This window comes from Papio anubis, chromosome 16, assembly GCF_008728515.1.
Source record: "Papio anubis isolate 15944 chromosome 16, Panubis1.0, whole genome shotgun sequence".
Lineage (NCBI taxonomy): Eukaryota > Metazoa > Chordata > Mammalia > Primates > Cercopithecidae > Papio > Papio anubis.
The window spans coordinates 13,461,297-13,481,108 of NC_044991.1; the positions used below are offsets into that span (position 1 = coordinate 13,461,297).

At 56.9% G+C, this 19,812-nt stretch overlaps 1 protein-coding gene across 2 annotated transcripts; it reads left to right on the top strand.

Annotated features, from left to right (window-relative positions):
• The first annotated feature begins 1,703 nt into the window (after window positions 1-1,703).
• RAC2 (Rac family small GTPase 2) lies at window positions 1,704-18,295 on the top strand. Of its 2 annotated transcripts, none has more exons than XM_031656321.1 (6): window positions 1,704-1,884; window positions 4,322-4,393; window positions 13,082-13,199; window positions 13,981-14,043; window positions 14,578-14,737; window positions 18,051-18,295. In XM_031656321.1, the coding sequence occupies exons 1-6, from the start codon at window positions 1,850-1,852 to the stop codon at window positions 18,086-18,088; spliced, it is 486 nt and encodes a 161-aa protein (XP_031512181.1). In that variant the 5' UTR covers window positions 1,704-1,849; the 3' UTR covers window positions 18,089-18,295. The 2 variants fall into 2 exon arrangements, with proteins under 2 accessions (XP_031512181.1, XP_031512182.1); XM_031656322.1 differs by lacking the exon at window positions 18,051-18,295 and adding an exon at window positions 17,561-18,038.
• Window positions 18,296-19,812: the final 1,517 nt, after the last annotated feature.

Genomic DNA, 19,812 nt, shown 5'->3' on the forward strand with positions numbered 1-19,812 from the left:
TCGTTTCTTTGTTGCAACATTTGAAACCTTCTCTTCCAGCTGTCTTGAAATATGCACGAGATTGTGATCTGCTGTAGTCACCCCACTGTGTAACGGAACACCAGACCTTACTCTTTCTGTGTCAATGAAGCTCCACGCATGTCCTTTTGCTGTTCCAGGTTCGAATCTGGGCTACCACACTGTATTTAATACATTATTATTATTATTTTAAATTAACACAGAGGTTGCCCTATGGACTAGCAGTGGATGGAAAAAGAAAGGGGTATAGAGAAGTATCCCAGAACAAAGTCCTCAGGTGGCCTGTGAGGGAGGAAGTCCCAGGGTGGTCACAGGGCACGCCTGGCCTCTCTGACCCACGGTCTCAGCACAGCATATGCAAAGCGTAGAGGAAAGACACCGGTTTGCTGGTAGCTTGAACAGTTGACTTGCCCAGTGCTGGGGCCAGCGCTTGAGGAAGTTGCATTTCCCTTTCTGTAAAAGTCAATGTTGAGAACGCCGTAACTTATGTGAATTGCTCTGAAAACGTTCAGCCTCCGGGTGCCTGGTGGGAATCCCGAGCTCTGCCAGCCAGCAGGCCCTAGCTCTCCCCACCCTCCTTCAGGGTTCCTGGGTTGTCCTGAACCAGGGTGGGTGACCAGCGGCTCTTCCTCTCCCCGCCCCTCCATCCTTTCCCCCCCGCGCTGGAAAGGTGTGTGGGTGGGGAGTGATAGCAATGAACGGTGAACTTGGTGCCAACTGGGGTGGTCGAATGTTCTCTGAGTCCACATGGAGAGCCCTCATGGCGAAGGGAGCTCCCCACGAGCTACAGAACTCAGGCTTTTTCCCCTCAAACAGCAGCTGGAGCCAAGAGCTGCAGCTTAAAGAAGAGCTTGGAGTCACCTGAGCCTAGGGCTGGTTTCAGGTTAGGTGGTCAAATGACTTCTCAGACCCTCAGTTTTCGCATCAGGGAAATGGGCCACAGTTCCTAGCTCCAGGGTGCCTGGTCCCCCAGGGTGGTCTCAGGATAGACTTGGCTCCTGTGGGGCACTGACCGCCACTTCCTCTCAACGTGCCCTTCTCCATCAGCGGACCCCACCTTCCCTTCCTGCCTCATCGCCCCACATCCTCCCACCCAGGGACTCTCACACAGGCCCTTGCCAGGGGGAGCCTCTGGGTCCTGGCTCAAGCAATCTCCCCCCACCTGGAGTTCCCTCTTTAGGGCGCACGTTTCAAGAGCCAGCTCCAATGCTAGCTTGCAGGCCCCCAGCTCTCCCTCTCCGTAACCCTGAGGTCCTCTCTGTAGATTCCCTGTTGCCCCAGTCACTTCCTGTCTGTTTTATGATCTCCCATGATGAAGTTGTGCCTCCCCCTCTCCAAAGGGTGTAAACTCCAGGGACCAGCTGTCTCTTGCATCCTGGGATCACCAGCACCTGGTACTGTGCCTGGCACACAGCAGGCACTCATTAAATGCTGTGCTTAGAATTGAGGTGCACTGAATTCTTGGAACCCTCCAGTTCTTGCAGAACGGCCTCTGGGCCTGCCCCGTGGGCAGGAAGTGAGCCTCCCAGCACAGAGGGCCCCCGGGTCTCCTGCTGGAGCCTCCAGGCAGGGGGTCTGTGGGGATGGCCAGGGCTCAGTCTAGCACCTGAGCGCCCCTCCCACCAGCTGCTCTGCCACACCGCATGCTCCGCCCCCTGCAAACGACCGACCCGTGGGGGCAGCAGCTTGAGTAAGTTCCCCTTCCGCTTCCTCCTGCCCCACCACTGCTGCTCCTCAGCGGGCGCCTCGCCAGTCTCCACACCCCTTGTGCCCACAGAAACGCGCCTGGCCCTGAGCTGTCACCACCGACACTCTCCAGGCCCCGGACACGATGCAGGCCATCAAGTGTGTGGTGGTGGGAGATGGGTAGGTACCTGGCTGGACTTCCTCACAGCCCCCAACTGGGATGCCCTGAGATCCTCCCACCCTGGTGTCCCTGGGGAAGCCCCTGGTCCTGCAGAACTAGCTGTCCCTGGGAGGCAGCTTGGAGGGGTCGCTTCCTTCTTCTCCTAGGGCCCACAGGGAGCACCCCAGGGTGGGCTGAGGACAGCTTCATCCTCTTCAGCCCCACCCCACCCGGGGAGCCATCTGGGTGGAGGGTGCAGGACTATGGGTGAGAGTGCCAAGGGCTCCTCACCTGCACCCCTAAAGCTGGGGGCAGGTCTCCCACAGAGGCAAGCCTCAGTCTTTATTCTGTAGATGCACGAGGGAAGTGAGAAACCTGAAATTCAGCCTTCGTCCCCAGGCTGACCTGGGCTGTCGTCACTGGCTTGGTGCTGCTGTGTGGCCTTGGGCAAGTCACAGCACCTCAGCTTAGCCATCTGGGAGGAGGCCTATGCCCTAGGGATGCTGTGGGGTCGCTTGAGATAAGCTGAGTGGCTGTCTTGCTTGTAGTGTGTGCCTCCTAGTACCCCCTCCACTTTCTCTCCCCTCCCCTCAGCCTGCCAGGTTGGGGAAGATGTGTGGGGGATGTGGGCGAGGAGCAGAAGGGGCAAGGGGACATTGAGAGACAGAGAGGGAAGGAGGAGGCTAAAGAATGGGAGGGTGATTGTGGGGTCGGCAGGGGAGGGGCAGGCTGGGCTGAGACCCTTCTCAGTTGTCAGATCCCAGTGACTTCAGGCTGTTGTGTCTTCTGGGAGCCTCAGTTTCCTCATCTGTAAAATGACAGGTCCAGGCCAGGTGCAGCGGCTCATGCCTGTCGTCCTAGCATTTTGAGAGGCCAAGATGGGAGGATTGCTCAAGGCCAGGAGCTTGAGACCAGCCTAAGCATCATAGGGAGGACCCATGTCTATAAAAAAAATTTTTAAAGCCAGGAGTGGTGGCATGCGCCTGTAGTCCCAGCTACTAAGGAGGCTGAGGTGGGAGAATCACCTGAGCCCAGGAGTTTGAGGCTGCAGTGAGCTATAATTGTGCCATTGCAGCCAGCACGGGTGACAGAGCAAGATGCTGTCTCTTAAAAAACACAGAATAAAAGAACAGGTCCAATTTGTCAATCTGTCATGCCTGCCAGCAGCCACGTCATAGGGTGCAGCCTACAGGTCCACCCTGGAGCATGTTCTAGCTGAAAGGGGCCTCCTGTCCAGCCCTCCCACTCCACAGAGGAGCAGCCCAAAGCTTTGAGAGACTCAGCTCTCCTGGCCTGGGCTCTGCGGCCCCGACTTTGGCACTGACCCATCTAGGTGGGGGTGGGCTCATTTGTCCACCAGCCTCAGCTGATTCTGATGCATGGCTCCTTATCTGCCCATGCCCGCCCAGCCCAGTTCACTTCTGCTTTGTATCTGATCGGAGGAGGGGTGGGCGGAAGTCAAGGGTTAACGTTCCAGTCATTCAAAATTACCTCGGTGGCAGGCCCAGGGGAGGGCAGTGGTAGAGAGGAGAGGATGAGCTGTCTCCTCTGAGCAGGAAGTGACAAAACCACACAGGGCAGGGGAAGGCCCAGAGCTGCCCCTTGGCCTCTGGGCTTCGGCTCAGCTACCTGCACCCACTCCCAGCCTCGCATGCCGAGGGTGGAGTAGGCATGCGTTATCACTTCCTTCCTATGTACCAGCTCTGGGGTTAATCCAGCCTTCTCTATCCTTTCACCAAACCTAATAGGTCCATTTTACAGGTGGGAAAATGAAAGTTCAGGGAAGCTAAGTAATGTGCCCAAGGTCTCACAGGATTTGAACCCAGACCACCCTGACTCAAACCGTGACCTGGTAACTGATCTGCTTCAAGGGGAGGTGAGAGGGGAGAGCAGGGCCAGGCCTTCCCTAGCAGCCACCAGCTGCTGCCATGCGTCAGGCCCTGTGCTTAGCGCTTTGATAGGCATGGTTGGATTTACTCCTCAGCACACTTCTATGAGGATGGGCTCATCTCTATTTTCTAGATGGAGAAACTGAGGCAGAGGCAGGTTAAGTGACTTGTCCAAGATCATACCACTGGTAGGTGGGACAGCTGGGATTTGAAGCCTGGGTCCGGCGTCCGGGGCCCCTCAGCATTGCCTGAGTCTGCTGGGCACCCTCTGTCCCACATCACCGGCCCCTGGAGAAGCCTGTGGGAAAAGCAGATTGCCAACTCTGCGCACACCCGTGGATCAGAGTCTCTGGGGCTGAACCTGAAGTCTTCACTTTAACAAACATCCACGTGACTGGCAGGCTCTCGGGTGTGAGAACACAGACGTGGGGCGTCTCACATGGGGAGACGGAGGCCCAGAGGGCTAGGCTGGGTGGATGCTGAGGTCTTTGCAGAGGACCAGGCAGAAACCTCCCATGTCTCTGGCAGAGCCCATGACCGCCACCCTCTTGCACTTCCTGTCTTTCAGGGCCGTGGGCAAGACCTGCCTTCTCATCAGCTACACCACCAACGCCTTCCCCGGAGAGTACATCCCCACCGTGTGAGTTCCTGGGGATACGCAGGGTGCTGGGACAGGGGGAGACCGTCACCAAGTCGACCCACCTTTCAGGCACTTCCTGTGGGCCAGACCCTGTGTGGGCACCCAATGGGGTGATGCCAGAGCCACAGCCTCCAGCCTGGTGGAGCTGCCTGATGGTCCAGCCGGGAAGGTAGCACTGGTGCTGAGAAGTGCTGGGGGCTCCCAGAACCCGGGGTGGGGTGCAGGGGAAGGGGTAGAAGGGAGGAGGTGGTGGCCTCTAGGCTGGGCCTCCAAGCAAAGGGACCTGGAGGAGAGGGCTGGCTCGGGCGAGAGCAGGGGCTGAGCGAGGAGCTTCTGTAGAAGCAGGCTGCTGGAGGAGGTGATCCAGAGGGCCTGACCCCAAGGAGCAGGGACACCTGGGGACAAGGCATGCTGGGGGGCAGAACAGAGCCATCTGCTGCCCTGGGAGGCCCTGCGCTCTATTGCAGGGTGCAGAGGCAGGGCTGTCATTGGACGTGGAGGGAGTGTGTTGGCACCAGCGTCTCCCTGGCCAGCCCTCAGGGGCCCCCATCTCTCCTAGGACATTTCCCCAACTCCCTAGCATGGCACTCAAGGCTCCTGGTGGCCTTCACTCAACCTCCCACCTAGCCTTATCACCCATTACTTTGCTTCACACTCTGCCTCCTCCGGACCCTACTGTTTGCCACAAGCTCCCTGCACATTTCTACCCCAGGGCCTTTGCTCAAGCTATTCCCTCTCCCCATCGTGCCTTTTCTCCCCACATCCACCTGTCCAAACCCTCCAGGCCCAGCTCCAGTGCCCCTTCCTCCAGGAAGCCTTTCTGATCTACCACGAAGGGGTCTCCACTCCACAGACTGACTTTATCTGATCTCTCCCATGACCATGAGCCTGTGGAGGTCAGGGAGCCACGACCAGCTCTTTGTGGTCTTCTACATGGTATAATACACGCATTATCTTACACACAACACATGTGTTTTGAGTTGACCTGAATTGAACATTGTGGGAAAGACCATAGGAAGATCGGTCATAGCCACCATCTGGCAAAGACCTGCTGCGTGCTGGCCCCTGCACAAGACGTCACACAAGTGATCTCATTTGATCCCCCTGGGAGGTGGCTATTAGCATGCACAGGACACCCATGGGGAAGCTGAGCCTCACAGCCACTAAGAGGCTTGCTTCCCCGGCTTACACGGTCCTGTCCAGCTTCAGAGCCAAGCTCCATGCAGAGTCTCGCTGGGGCCCTCGTTTCTTGATCTTAATGAAATCCCCTTTCAGGAGCAGGGATCAGGCTCTCCCAGGAAGAGGAGGGCAGGCAGAAGGGAGAAGAGAGCCTGGAGCTGAGATGCTTCCAACCCACCCCAGAGGATTCCTCACTACCCAACCCCCAACCCCAGACTTGGGTGGGCTGGGCTCTCTCTGCTGCTGTCTCTTCCCGGGACACTCTGCTCAGCTGCCTTAGATACCGTGGCCCAGGCTAGAGGAAGGCAGGCAGCCAGGAGAGGGCAGGGAAACCCTAGCAGAGAGCCTAGAAAGCTGATTTTGCCCCAGCTCGGTCCTGATGCTGGTGAGTGCCGCTCTCTGGTCCTGTCCTTATATACAAAACGGGAATGAGGATTCCTGCCCACTCACCATCAACCATTAAACTTTTAACAGGTGCCTCTAAGTACAGAGGGAGGGCTGGCTGCAAACCTGAGCAGGGTGGCATAATTAGGCGAGGCGGCTCCTGCTCAAAGCCATGGTCACCGGCAGTGTGTTGTCACTGCCTGTGTCCCTGGGTCTCTGGATGCTGGCTTGAGAACTTGTCCCGCCTTTGTGCATCCTGGCTGGGTTGAAGGACCCACTTACTGCAGGACCTTGGACCAATCATTTCCCCTCTTTGAGCCTTGATTTCCTTTTCTATAAAAGGTGGAGGCTTGGGAGTCCCAAGCTCCTTCCTCAGGCGCCTCCCCTGTGCGTTGAGATGGATGGCTGAGTCTGCTGAGGCCAGGTTATGGCCAGGTGCTCTCAGCAGCCTGGATGCCCCTGATCCCTGATGGCCCCTAGTGGACTTTGTTGTCCTGGACAACAGAAGCTGGAGGAATGGACCTGACCAGACCTACCTTCCCAAGACTCTCTGAAGGATTGGGTGAAGGTATCCCACTAGGGCCACCTCCGTGCATGTGGCCACCTGTCCATCTGCACAGGGCCTCATGCTCAGAAGGGTCCTGCACCTAGTTTAATGCTCTGATGTCTGCATCTTGAAATTCTTAATCATTTTTGAACATGGGCCCTGTGCTTTCATTTTGCACTGGGTCTTACAAGTTCTATGGTGGATCCTGCATCACACCCTCCTATAGCTTCAGGCACAAAGTTTCTCAGCCCCAGACGAGACCCCAGAGCAGGATCCTGCTACTGCCAATGCCTGTGTCCCTGTGAAGGGAGGGTAAAATAGTCACACTGGGCCCTTGACACTGGATGGGGAGGAGGGAGAGAGGGTAGGTTGGGAAAAACAGGCAGCCCCAAATCTCTGGCACCCGAGATTAAGGTGGAGAGAGCTTCTGGGCTGGGGATGGTAGGTTTGCTGGGGTTTGGGGAGGCCGGGGTGCTGCAGATACAAGATCAGATAAGCCTGAGAGCTGGCTCTGCTACTGCCAGCCATGAGGGGTTAGCAGCAAAGGGATGGACCTGAACCTTCGGAACTGACACCTTCCTGAGCAGCCAATCAGTTGCCAGGACTTGCGGGGCTGCACCATGATTGGCTCTTGCCTCCTGCTCTGTTGTATAGACCCTGTATTGGAGCCAGCAGGGCCCTATGAGATCTTTGCGTCAAATCCCCCATTTCGCAGATGGGGAGCCTGAGCTGCTCTGTGGATGGCCTCATGTTAGGTGTTGGGGATATAGAAACATGGCAGGAAGACAGTGCCCTCCGGTGCCTGTGACATAGAAGGGCTCCCCCTTACACCTCACCTCCTTAGAACCATGCTTAACGGAAGCCCTGGTGAGCTTTTAAAACTGAAAGTTAGGCTGGGCGTGGTGGCTCATGTCTGTAATCCCAGCACTTTGGGAGGCCAAGGCAGGCAGATCGCTTGAGCCCAGGAGTTCGAGACCAGCCTGGGCAACATGGAGCAGAAACCCCATCCCTACAAAAAATACAAAAATTAGCTGGGCATGGTGGTGCGTGCCTGTAGTCCCAGCTACTTGGGAGGCTGAGGTGGGAGGACCGCTTGAACCCAGGAGGGTGAGGCTGCACCGAGCTATGATTGTACTACTGCACTCCAGCCTGGGCAACAAGGTGAGACCGTATCTCAAAAAAAAAAAAAAAAAAAGGCCCCCCAAAACGACTGAAGCTTATCCTGGCCTAAATCTCTTCTGTGGCTCCCTTCACACTTAAAACTCATCTTGATGTTCAAACCGTGAACAACAGTCCCTGTCTCCCCAGCCTCATTTACGACACCCCTTAAGTAAACTTCAGTTCAAGTACATAGACTGCCTTTATGATCTGAACCTCCCCCCAACCTCTTCACTCCCCTTTATGACACCCAGAACCCTCGCTGCTTTCCGTCATTCAGTTCCTGGCTTAGACATCGCCTCCTTGCCCCCCTGTCTAAAGCAGCTCCCCACCTCCACCCTGCCCTCTCCATCTTTCCATCCCACCACCCTGCTCGGCTGTCTTCGTCGGCTCCCCCACACCCCAACTTAATCTTGCTGCTCCTTTGCTGCCACTCCTCCTCTTGGATGGAAGCTCCCTAAGGACAGGGCCCTTATCTGCCTCGCTCCCTGCCATCGCGCCGGTTTCTAGAACAGAGCTGAGCCCATTCCTGTTGCTCTGTCATGACTGGCCCCGCCCCGGGGAGGCAGGCAGGGCTCAGCTCTGCATGGAAGAATGTGTGCTCCTAATTGAGGCTGAATCATTTGGGACTTAATTTTCACTTTCATCTGAAATCCTGTCTTTGGTAAACTGACTAATCCAGCCTGGGATTCTGGTGGACAGGATGACATCAGCCTCCCTAGCTGTGTGCGCCGGGCCCCACCAGGTTCTCCTGCCTGGCCTCTCGGCTGCCCCATCCCTGCTCCTGCCGCTGTGTGTGTGGGTACCTGATGATGTCCAGTGGCTCAAGCCTCAGCCTTAGCTCAGGCACCCCTTCTGTTGGGTATTCTGTTCCCTCCTGCTCCACCTCTCCCAACCCCGTGACACCTCCGGCTGCCTTCATCTTTCAACCAATAGCACAGTAATGGCCTCCCCTCCCGCCTGATGTGCCAGTTTCCTGCTCTGTTCCCCTCTGGCCACTCCCTAAGACTTCTCCAAGAGGGACTCTTTCTCTTTTCTTTTCTTTTCTTTTCTTTTCTTTTCCTTTCTTTTTTCTTTTTTTTCTTTCTTTCTTTCTACCTTTCTTTACCTTTCTTTACCTTTCTTTCTTTACCTTTCTTTTTTGATGGAGTCTCACTGTGTCACCAGGCTGGATTGCAGTGCTGCCATCTCAGCTCACTGCAACCTCTGCCTCCTGGGTTCAAGCGATTCTCCTGCCTCAGCCTCCCAAGTAGCTGGGACTACAGGCGTGCACCACCACGCCCAGCTAATTTTTGTGTTTTCAGTAGAGACAGGGTTTCACCATGTTGGCCAGGATGGTCTCGATCTCTTGACCTTGTGATCCACCTGCCTCAGCCTCCCAAAGTGCTGGGATTACAGGTGTGAGCTACCGTGCCCGGCCAGGACCTTTTCTAAATGCAAATCTGATCTCATCACTTCTGCCTGGTTTGGCCCCTTGGTGGATCCCCATTGCCCTGAGAACAAAGACCTGATGCTCCATGCCCCTCTGACATCAATCCTTTCTCACCCCCAAGTCACTAGCCGTGCGTGCCCTGTGGTCTCTGGGTTCCTTGAATGCACCATCTTTCCTCCCTGGGGGTGGGCTTTGGTGGTGGTCAGGTGGCACCTGGGTGCTAGGGCCCCTTCCGCCTGCCCCATTCCCCTCCTCCACTCCAGTCCAGGGCCAGGTCACAGAGTTCTACAGGCTCTGGTTGAAAACATGGTCTCTGCTGTCTCCAACTCCGTTTCCAGCCATGAAATAGCAGCGACGCTTACCATGTGGGCTTTTCTGAATTGGGTAACAGGATCTAGCCTTGTTCTGCCACTCACTGGCTGGGAGATCTTGGGCAAGTCCCTTCCTTTCTGTGAGCCTCAATTTCTTCATCCGGAAAGTGGGGTGAGGGTTGGCCATAGTGGTCTGTGCATAAGGTTCCTCTCTGGTCCCAGCTGCCTGTGGGTCTCTTAAGTAAGGGGGACCCTCAGGGGTGTCACACCATTGACACATCCCTGCAGCTGTCCCTCTGGCCCTCTGGGGAGGGGCCCTGTGGCAGGGGCATTTGGGGACATGGAAAATGAGACTGCTCAGCTTCTCAGCATCTCCCAGTGGCGTGGCTTGAACATCCTCTGCTTTTTTGGATTCTCCTAATGGCACCAAGAAATAGGTATTTTCCCCTCCACATTGAAGAGATTGAGGCTCAAAGAAGTTAGGTCACTCACCCAGGGTCACCCAGCCAGGATGTCCTGGCTTCACAAGGAACTCTTTGTTCCCCCGCAACAAGAAAGGTCCTTGACCTCTTCAGGTCTCAGTTTCCTCATCTGTCTAATGGGAGTAACTTAAGATCCTTCTGTCTTGGATCACATGAGACTTCAAGACCTAACATGCAAAGACCCTCAGCCCCCTGACTGGCCTCAGAGAAGGTGGCTGGTGCTTCTCAAGGTCCCAGCTCTTTCCCCATCACTGTGGCCCTGAGATTCCAGGGATGACCCAGAGGAGACAGGTGCCTTTGGTTTGAGGAATCCTGGGGGGCTTTTTGGCACTAGCATTTTGGCTGGACGTTAGAGGAGAGAGTGTCCAAGCATTTCCCAAAGGTGTGTTTCTGGTCAAAACTGGAAAAACAACACAGACGCTGCTCTTCCCATCATGCCCCGCTGTGTCTCCCTGGACAGCGCCTTCTTCCTGAAATCCCACAGCAGTGTAGGTGGTACCCAGAGTAGGTGCACACCAGCACCTGCTGTGCACCAGACCCCGGGTCAGCCCCAGGGTGCAGCGAGAAACAAGTCAGGCTTAGTGCTTGCCACCTGGGATGCTGAGTTCCCCAAGGAGTGCTGGTTTAGGTGGAGTGGTAGCTCCGACGTGGCTGGAGGTCAGGAAAGGCTTTTTGGAAGAGGCAACATTGAGCAGGGACTGGAGGGATGAGGAAAAGTCAGCCGACCTGGCAGTGGGGAGGAAGAGAAGGGAGAGAGGAAAGAGAGTGGGAAGCCAGGGACCACTATTTGCAAGCACTTTCCAGACAGGCGGGAACAGGGCCATTTGAGGAACTGAGAGGTGACCAGGAATTCTGTCCAGGGCTGGACAGGCAAAGTGTATTAAAAAGGCTGGGCTGCCCACTTTTTGGGGGTGTGGGGGACTCCTCTCAGGAGAGGTGCCTTTGGTGTTACTCTGAAGTGTTAGCGCTTCTGTAACCTAACATTGAGTAGCGTTCTCTGAGGACTTCCTGGAGGAGGTGGCATCTAAAGGGTTTCAGTTCACTTTGGTTTAATTCCCTTCCACCTGCATTCACTGGGTGCCAGGCCTGAGACTGTGGAGAATAAGCAGGCATTGACCTGGCCCACACAGAGCCCACAGCCCTTGGAGGGGCGGAGACTCACCAAGTGCCTGCTCATGGTCAAGGCAAAGTGGTCACCCAAGAGAGGGAACCATGAGCTCTTTACAGGTGGAGGACGACGAAGCTTCGCCAGAGAGGAGGACTTTACTGGGCAGGGTTTTGAAGCATGAATAGAAGGTGGGAGTGAAATGGGGGTGGAAGCATATTCCAGAGGGAGGTATAGACAGGAGCAAAGGCTTGGAGGGGTGGGCAGCCTGGAGTGTGTGGGGGCCAGAGGCCAGGTTGGTGAGAACATATGGACAGCTAAGGTGGGAAGGATGTTCTGGGCAGGGGCTTCGTGTGGACCAGCACAGGGAGGTGGGTGGAGTGAGCCTTTCCTGGGAAACGGCTTGGCTGGTGTGCGAGGGGAGGAGTAGGAGAAGTCAGAGGAGCCAGAGGTCTCAGTGGACCAGGTCAGGAGACGAGGCACAGGGCCTGTGTGAGTGACCACAGCAGAAAAAGTGAGAGTGATTCGCTAGCCCTCAGAGGCAGGCGGTGAGGGCATTCCTGGAGGCACAACTGTGGCCTGGGGCAGTGAGCGCTGGTCGTGGTCACTGGTTTCTGGTTTCTTACTCACTGGCTGTGTGGCCTTGGGCTAGTCACTGCATCTCTCTGAGCCCAGTTTTCCACAGCGTGGGTAGCCAGCACCTTCCTTGCAGGGATGTGTGTAGCAAGAACTGGCTTGTGAACCTCCCCTACTCCGAGCTTGGAGCCCTGGGATGGCCCTCCCAGCATTCTTTGGGCTTCCCTGTCTCTGATGTTTATCAGGCCCCTCACCCCATGTCTGGCCTCCTGCCAGCTGTGGGGGCAGGATCAGGCTTGTACTCCTTGGTGGCCCCAGTGCTGGCTCCGCACCCGATGCATAGTAGGTGCCCAGTAAATGCATCTGGAGGCTCGTTCGATGGCCCTGCAGGGCTCTCTGGGTCTGGCAGGAGACGCTGGGAGTCAAGGTCGGTGCCCCACGCTATCTCCTCTGCAGCGCATGTCTTTCTACCATGTGCCGTGGCCCTTCCCATGGCCCGTGACTGACAGCTTTCACACACACTCTGGGGTGGGCTGAAAGGCCCCAGAGGCAGCCCTCTTTCCCTGGAAGGTGGGGGACGAATGACAGCACCCTAGCTTCCTGCCTCCTCTGGGGACGCCCTGAGCACAGTCCGTTCTGTCTCCCAGGCGGCCCCAGCAGGACTGAGCAGCAGTGGTCCACAGCCATGACAGCTCAACCACCTGCCCTGTGCCAGCTGCTGTCCCCTCCTTTATTCCTCCCCACTCCCCTTCTGCGGCGTCCTGGGGTCACTTCCCAAATAAACCCCTCATACCACCTCCTTGTCTCAGGGTTTGCTTCTGCGGGGACCCAGCCTGAGAGGGGATGAACATTCATTCAACAAATATTGAAGCTGGGCGCGGTGGCTCACGCCTGTAATCCCAGCACTTTGAGAGGCTGAGGTGGGCGAATCACTTAAGTTCAGGAGTTCAAGACCAGCCTGGTCAACATGGTGAAACCCTGTTTCTATTAAAAATACAAAAATTAGCTGGGCATGGTGGTACATGCCTGTAATCTTAGCTACTTGGGAGGCTGAGGCAGGAGAATCACTTGAACCCAGGGAGCAGAGGTTGCAGTGAGCTGACGCCACTCACTCCAGCCTGGGCGACAGAATGAGACTCCATTTCAAAAAACAAAAACAAAAACGAAAAAATAAACATTGAGTGACAGCATAGGAAGAGAGTTAAGTTTATTCGCATCAAGACTTGGAGGAAAATTTACACAGCCTCAATTACCTTTCCAAAGGACAGGTACGGGTAGGAAAAGGATTCAGAGATAATCTTCATTTCTTCTTGTTTACTTGTATTACATTTTAAAAAAATATAATGAATCAGTCACGAAACAGATAAACCTAATTGCACATGCTGTGTGACTTTGGGCCAGTTGCAGACTGTCTCTGGGTCTCAGCCTCCGAGGAATGCCACGGAGCTGGACCACAGTCCCCAGGTTCTGGGGTTTGAGACTGACCTGACCTCTGCCTTGACTGCTCCCCACAGGTTTGACAACTATTCAGCCAATGTGATGGTGGACAGCAAGCCGGTGAACCTGGGGCTGTGGGACACTGCTGGGCAGGAGGACTACGACCGTCTCCGGCCACTCTCCTACCCACAGACGGTGCGCTGCTCCCCCGCGCCTTGCGGTCCTGACCTTTGCTGTCTCTGTTCCCTCTGCTTGGAATGCCCTTCCAGTCAGCTCAGCCTGGGAAACCCTTCCTCTCCCCTGAAGGCCCAGCTCAGGGAGTCTGCCTGCCTTGCATGTCCCAGGCAGAGCAGGGCCTCCTCCCGCACTCCCCCAGCCCTGCGTTGGTTCCCGGTCCTCAATGTGCCCGTTTTCCCACCCCACTGCCTGCTGGGCTCTGGCACCCCCTGTTTCCAGTGGTGGGGCAGGTGGAGTCTGCACAGGGCCCCAGGTTGGTGAGCCCTGGGAGTGCTGGGGGAGGGGAGAGGTGGAGGATGCCTGCAGGTGGCTGCTGGGTCCTCGCTCTTCCTCCAGGGTGTGCAGGGAGGCGGCTAAGGCCTGCAGATGCGGATGGTATATGGATTGGAGTATGGACTCCGGAATCCCAGATCCGCCCCTCGCCAGAGTGCACGCTGGCAAACTCTAGAAGCCTCACTTTCCCCATCAGAGGAATGGGGCTAGCAGCAGTGCTTGCTGCAGAGTGACATGTGAGGATAAACACTTTGCAGAGGCCCTGACCTTTAGTAAGCATCCCAACAAACAGCAGCCTCGTGGTAAAGGCGAGAAGGGTATCTCTGCTCTGCCCAGATCCTAAGTCCCCAGCGTCCCCTGGGCTGCTCCACCCTCAGGGAGCCCCAAGCTCCACCTCTCAGTGACTGCCATGGTGGGACACCTCTGGGCCCTCCTCACTGGCAACCCTCGCTTGCTCTGTCCCCAGGACGTCTTCCTCATCTGCTTCTCCCTCGTCAGCCCAGCCTCCTATGAGAACGTCCGTGCCAAGGTGAGTTGGACAGGGTGGGCCTTGGGGGCTCTAGGGCAGGTAACCCTGAGGGACAGAGGGAGGAACTGGTGACTCTAGACTGGTCCCTGGGGCAGCAGAGGCCGCATACAGAGAGGGTCCCAGTGCCAACCAGGGCTGGCAGGGGGACTGAGGGGGTAAGATTTGGAGGGTCTGGGGTGGGGGTGCAGCGATAGTTAGCTATACCCCCACTTTCCGTGGCTGCGTCCTCCTCCTCCCTATACAACCTCATGTTCGCCTCCGATTGTCACATAACCTCATGTTTGCTTCTTATGTCTGCACAAAACCTCGCCTCCTCCTTTTCTACAATCATGCGCCCCCTCCTTCCTGTACAACCTCGTGGCCTCCCTTCCCTGTGCCACCTCACGTCTCTCCTCACCCTCATGCCCACGTCTGATCTTCTAGCAACTTGGTGCCCCTCCTTTCCCTACACCCTTATACTCCCTCTGATCCCCGCACAGCCTCGTGCCCGCTCTTGACCCATACAATCTTGTGTCCCCCCACCCACCTGCCCAGTGGTTCCCGGAAGTGCGGCACCACTGCCCCAGCACACCCATCATCCTGGTGGGCACCAAGCTGGACCTGCGGGACGACAAGGACACCATCGAGAAACTGAAGGAGAAGAAGCTGGCTCCCATCACCTACCCGCAGGGACTGGCACTGGCCAAGGAGATTGGTACGGGCCTCAGACTCAGAGAGGGGAACTGGCTGCAGGGGAGCCCTGACTTGGCCTCGTGGTGTGTAAACATGGGCTGCAGGGCCAGGCTGTGCAGTTCGAACTTAGCTGTGCTGTGCACTTGCTGTGTGATCTTGGGCGAGTCACGTAGCCTGTCTCTGCCTGTGTTTCCTTATCAGAAAAGCAGGGGATAGTGATACCTCCTGCCTGCTGGGGTGGTTGGGGGAATTCAGTGAGTTATTCCAGGTGGAGCTCCCAGGGCGGCACCTGTGTGTGGGAAGCACTCTGTGTTAGCTAGTAGTCGTCCTAGTAGTATTAGTAGTATCTATTAATAGATACTGAAAATAAGGAGGTATGCTTTGAGCAGGCAGAAGCAGAGATTGAGTAGGGGTGCTGTGGTTGCTTGGAGGACAAGCGACAAGTCAAACTCGGGTGTTCTGGGAAGGCTTCCTGTAGGAGGTGGCCCCGCATTAGATCTGAAGGGTGACACATTTCCTTTCACCACCTTCTCTCCTCCCTTTCCCCACTCCCTTTGGTTTCTCAGCTCAACTCCTCTTTGCCTCCAAATCCCTGGGCTGGAGAAATATAGTCACTTCTCGAGGTCACCCAGCTAGTAGGTGGCCTAGCCAGATTTGAAGGAAGGACAGCAAATTGTTGGCTCACTGCTGGGGGGTGCTTCTTTGTAGTGGCTCAGGGCTGCCTGCATCAGGGAGGTGATGACCATGGGTCTGGCTTCATGCGTGGTACCCAGGCCTGCTGGCTCTGTTCCTGTCCCTGTCCCTGGTAGGTCCCAATGTGTCTGTAGCTCAGGGATCCTTGCCCAGAAGCCCAAGACCGCCAGCTGGATTTGGTCACGATGGGCTGTGCCCTCTGCCTCACCACAGGACTCTGCAGGCCCAGGGGTTGGCCCCCGAATTGAACCCGCTAGATCTCCTCCCGCCCCACTGCCCCAGCCCCGCCACTCCTCCCCCTGCCGGAACTGGGAGGGCCCTGGAGACTCACATCTCTTCACAGGAAGGGAAACCGCAGCCACCACCTCCCTCCTCTTGTGACTAGTGTGGTGACACGGCCATCTTCTTCAGGGGCCTCGGACTATGGCTCACACACTAGCTCCCTTCCCTTGTCCGGGGGCCACAGCTCCCCAGCCTGCTCGTCTCTCCTTTTAAATATCAGGGATTCATCCCTGCCTTCTCTTTCTGACCAACCAGCACCCTCGAACCTCTGGTCCTGGACTCCTTCTATTCAGGGTGCAGCTCTCCAGCCGGCGGCCTGGCTGTCACTGACCCCTCCTTTGTAAAGCACATGCTTTGGGATCATGCGGAGGGCGCTGGAGGCCTGGATTCCGGTCCTGGCTCTGACACTGATTGGCTGTGTGACCTTGGGTTAGTGGCTGCCCCTCTCTGGGCCTCAGTCTCCCTCTTCACATAAGCTGACCTGGACAATCCCCAAAGGCCCTCTCTCCTCTATAAGGTGGTGACCCAGAGCTCTTGCCTTAGCCTCTAGCCCATCTCCCCTGGTTGACCCTGCATGGAGCTGGGGCAGGGGCAGTGATGGTGGCTGTGCCTCGACCAGCTCAGGCCTAGGGGGAGTCCCGGGGGCACTGGCAGGGCTAGTGAGGGAGGCAGCAACTGCCTCTGCCCACCTGGGCTCCCCAGCCCTGGGATGACAAGTTTTGGGGGCGGCCCTGAGCCCAGCTGATAATCATAGCTGACGTGGACTGAGCACTTCCTAGATGCCACTTCATTCTCACAGCAGCTACGATGAAGGGCTCTTGTCACCTCTACTTACAGAGGGGAAACAGGCTCTGGGGGACATGTTGCTGCTTTAAAGCCACCCAGCCAGGACATAGCGGAGCCCGGATTCCAAAGTGGGTGGAATAGCTCCCTAAGCCACAAAGCTGAGGGCCATCTGTCCTCCCTGCACCCCCACTGCCCCCACCGGCCCCTTGCCCTCCTTGCCCTCCTTGCCCTCTCTGTGGCTCCCCTGTCCCTGTCTCAGCTTGACAAGCCATCGTACGGCAATGAGTCCTAGACAGATGGGAGACTGAGGCCTGGAGAGGGGTAACTGGCTAAAGTCTAGAGCAGTCAGAGGCAGAGCCAAAGTGAGCCTGGCCCCCCAGCTCAGGACCCTCGTCCTGTGTGAGTGGCGGCCAGGTGCCAGGGAAACGGCAGTTGGTGGATGTGAGGGAAGTGGATGCAGATGTGGTCCCTTATAAGGAGACAGTGGCCACGTGCCCAGTGACACCTCCTCAACACAGGGGGTGGTGACCAGACTCTGGGCTGAGCTCAGGGCACCCTGCTCTTGCCAGCCAAGCCCGATGACAACCACTGCCCATGATCCCTGGTGGGCGTATACGCCTCCAGGTAGAGGGGAGACACCCAGCATGTGACTCAGAGCCAGTGATGTCCTCTCTGAGCCTCAGGTTCCTCATCCCTGCCCCACCCTTCCTTTCTCCCCAGCACCTGGCCTCAGTGGGCTCCCCTGTTCCAGGGGCTGCCCTTCCTGCCATCCCGACTTCTCCTCCCAGTTCTGTGCCTTCAGGCCGTGGCTTCCCGGCTCTGGGCCTGTTTCCCGGTCTGTGAAGTGGGAAATCACAATGTGTCTTCCTGGTGTTGTTGGAAGCTCCCAGCTCAGTGCCTGGCACAGAGTAGGTGGTGACCAGCGTCCATCTCCTTCCTTCCTGCCTGCCACAGAGAAGCAAGCAGACTCTGGCGGAGGGTCCAGAGTTCCCCCCTCCTCCCTCCTCCTTCCTCTTGGTTCTGACATTGGTCCCCGGGCCTGCATGCATCTCGGCAGAAGGGGTTTTGTGGTTTTTCACTTCAGGGAAACTGTGCAGCTTGAAATGGACATGAGAAGTCACACAGGCTCTTTGCAGAAGGTCATGGAACATCGTCCCTGGGGGTGGGGACTAGGCCTGCCTTTCTCCCCGTCTGTGCCCCGGGCTCCAGCCCCGAGGGGTCTTCATGTGGGAGAAGGCTGGGCCTCCCATGGGAGGACAGAGGAACTGTCCAATTCCACTCCTCCCAGAAGGCCCCAGCTGTGTCCATGTTGAGGGAATACGTCCAGCGTGTCGTTTGGATGAGTCACATACTCTCCACGAACCTGTTTCCTTGTCTGTAAGACGGGGATGGTGCTCAGGAAGGGGCGGATGATGTTGGGAAGTTCCTGGGGAGGGGGCTACGAGGGCTTCAGGCTTCCTGGGGGTTATTTGCAACCCTGGGAGAATCCTGGAGGGATGGGCAAGGCAATGTTCTAGAAGAAGGTGAGGCTCCCAGAGATTTGGTCACTGATGCTTGAGCCCTTTCCTTCCCAGAAAAGCACCAAAATTACCGCCTTCCTTCCATGGATTAAGGGCTGTGTGTCCAAGAAAGACACAGACCTGCCCTGTAAGCCTCAGTGTCTCACTGAGCTCAAGCTCGCTACTTCAGACATGAGGAAACTGAGGCACGGTGACGTTAAACTCCCTGCTCCTGGTGACACAGCCTCCAGGTGACCCCACGGGGACTGGAATCTGGATGGTGGCCCCCAGAGCCTGGTGTTCAGTTGTATGGCTTGAGAAGGGGTGTATGGCATGGGAGGGGTGTATGGCGTGGGAGGGGTGTATGCATGGGAGGGGGCATGGGAGGGGTGTGTATGGTGGGAGGTGGCGGCATGGAGAGGCCAGGCGGGGTGGGGGTGTATGGTGTGAGGGCTGCATGATGCCGCAATGGCAGGCTGGGAGGGGGGGGGTGGATGGGAGGGGTTGTATGGTGGAAGGTCATGGTGTGGAGGGAGGGTGTATGGCATGGAGGGGTATGGTGGAGGTGGAGGGATGGAATGGAGGGGTATGGTGGAGGAGGGATGAAGGTGGCATGGAGGCGGAAATGGAGCCTTGTTCAGCCCCAAATATCTGGAGGAATGAATGGAGGGGCCTGGAACTGGACGGGTTTATTCAATGGGCAGTGAAATAACTGACAAGGGCCAGAAGCCCCTAGGGGGTAAGAGTCCCCCGCCCAGCTCCAGCTCCCACGCATAGCAGGCCCTGGCTGAGCAGTGGCCTTTTGGTTCACTGTGAGTGGCATTTAGGCCAGGACAGAAAGAAGGTGGGTATGGAGGTAGCCTCAGTTTCCCCAGCCTACTTGTTATTTGTCTGGGCCAGTCTCACTCTCCGGAGCTCATCTTCCAGAGGCAAGGCCCAAGGTAGGAATGAATGCCTGGTAACCCCCTAGTCCCGGGCCAGGGAGTGGGTGTCACGGAGCCCCCACTCTGCCCCTTCCTGCAGGAGGTGATGGAAAAGATGCCTTGGTCCCTGGCCCTAGAGGAGCCCAGTTGAGCCAGGGAGATGCACCCACATATGTGGGTGGAGGTGGGAGAGACTGAGCTATGAGACCTAGGGGGCAGATGGTGGGGTGCGTATGAGTTGGAGGCAGCCCACAAGGCCTCCTGGAGGTGTGGGACCAGAAGGACAGAGAGGACTGGTGAGGTGGGGAGAGAGCATCGGCAGTCCTGTTGGGAGTCAAACCTTGGGCAAAGGCTTGGAGGTGGGAACGAGCTGTGAGCCAGGAAGGTGAGAGTTGTGGATTTTGCATGTCCCCAAATTCTCTTTCCCTGCTTATCTTCCTTCCAGGTTGCACCCCAGCGCTCCCACCTAGATGGGTCTGATCCTCCAGGATCCCCACCCAAAGCCTGATGGCACCCCGACTGGCCACGCTGTCCCCTCCCTGTGGCGTTTCTTAGCAGATGGCTGCAGAGCTTCGTTGATGGTCTTTTCTGTACTGGAGGCCTCCTGAGGCCAGGAAGGTGTGAATTTGCAGGTGCTGCATTCCAAGCCCCTCATGCTCCTGCCTTCCTGAAGGCCAGAGGGGAGCCCCAGGACCCATTAAGCCACCCCCGTGTTCCTGCCATCAGTACCAGCTGCCGCGTATGGAAGCATCTACCGGTTCATTCCAGTCCCACCCCATGCCTGACTCCCCTCTGGAAACTGTAGGCCAGATGGTTGCTGCCACAACTTGTGTACCTTCAGGGATGGGACTCTTATTCCCTCCTGAGGCTGGCTGCTCTAATATCGATGGTCCTGCTTTTCAGAGAGTTCCTCT

Excerpts from the sequence above, each read along its gene's own strand:
- RAC2 (XM_031656321.1), top strand. The coding sequence starts at position 1,850 with ATGCAGGCCATCAAGTGTGTGGTGGTGGGAGATGG. Across the intron at positions 1,885-4,321 it reads TGTGTGGTGGTGGGAGATGG|GGCCGTGGGCAAGACCTGCC; the intron begins GTAGGTACCTGG and ends CCTGTCTTTCAG. Across the intron at positions 14,738-18,050 it reads GGCACTGGCCAAGGAGATTG|AAAAGCACCAAAATTACCGC; the intron begins GTACGGGCCTCA and ends TTTCCTTCCCAG.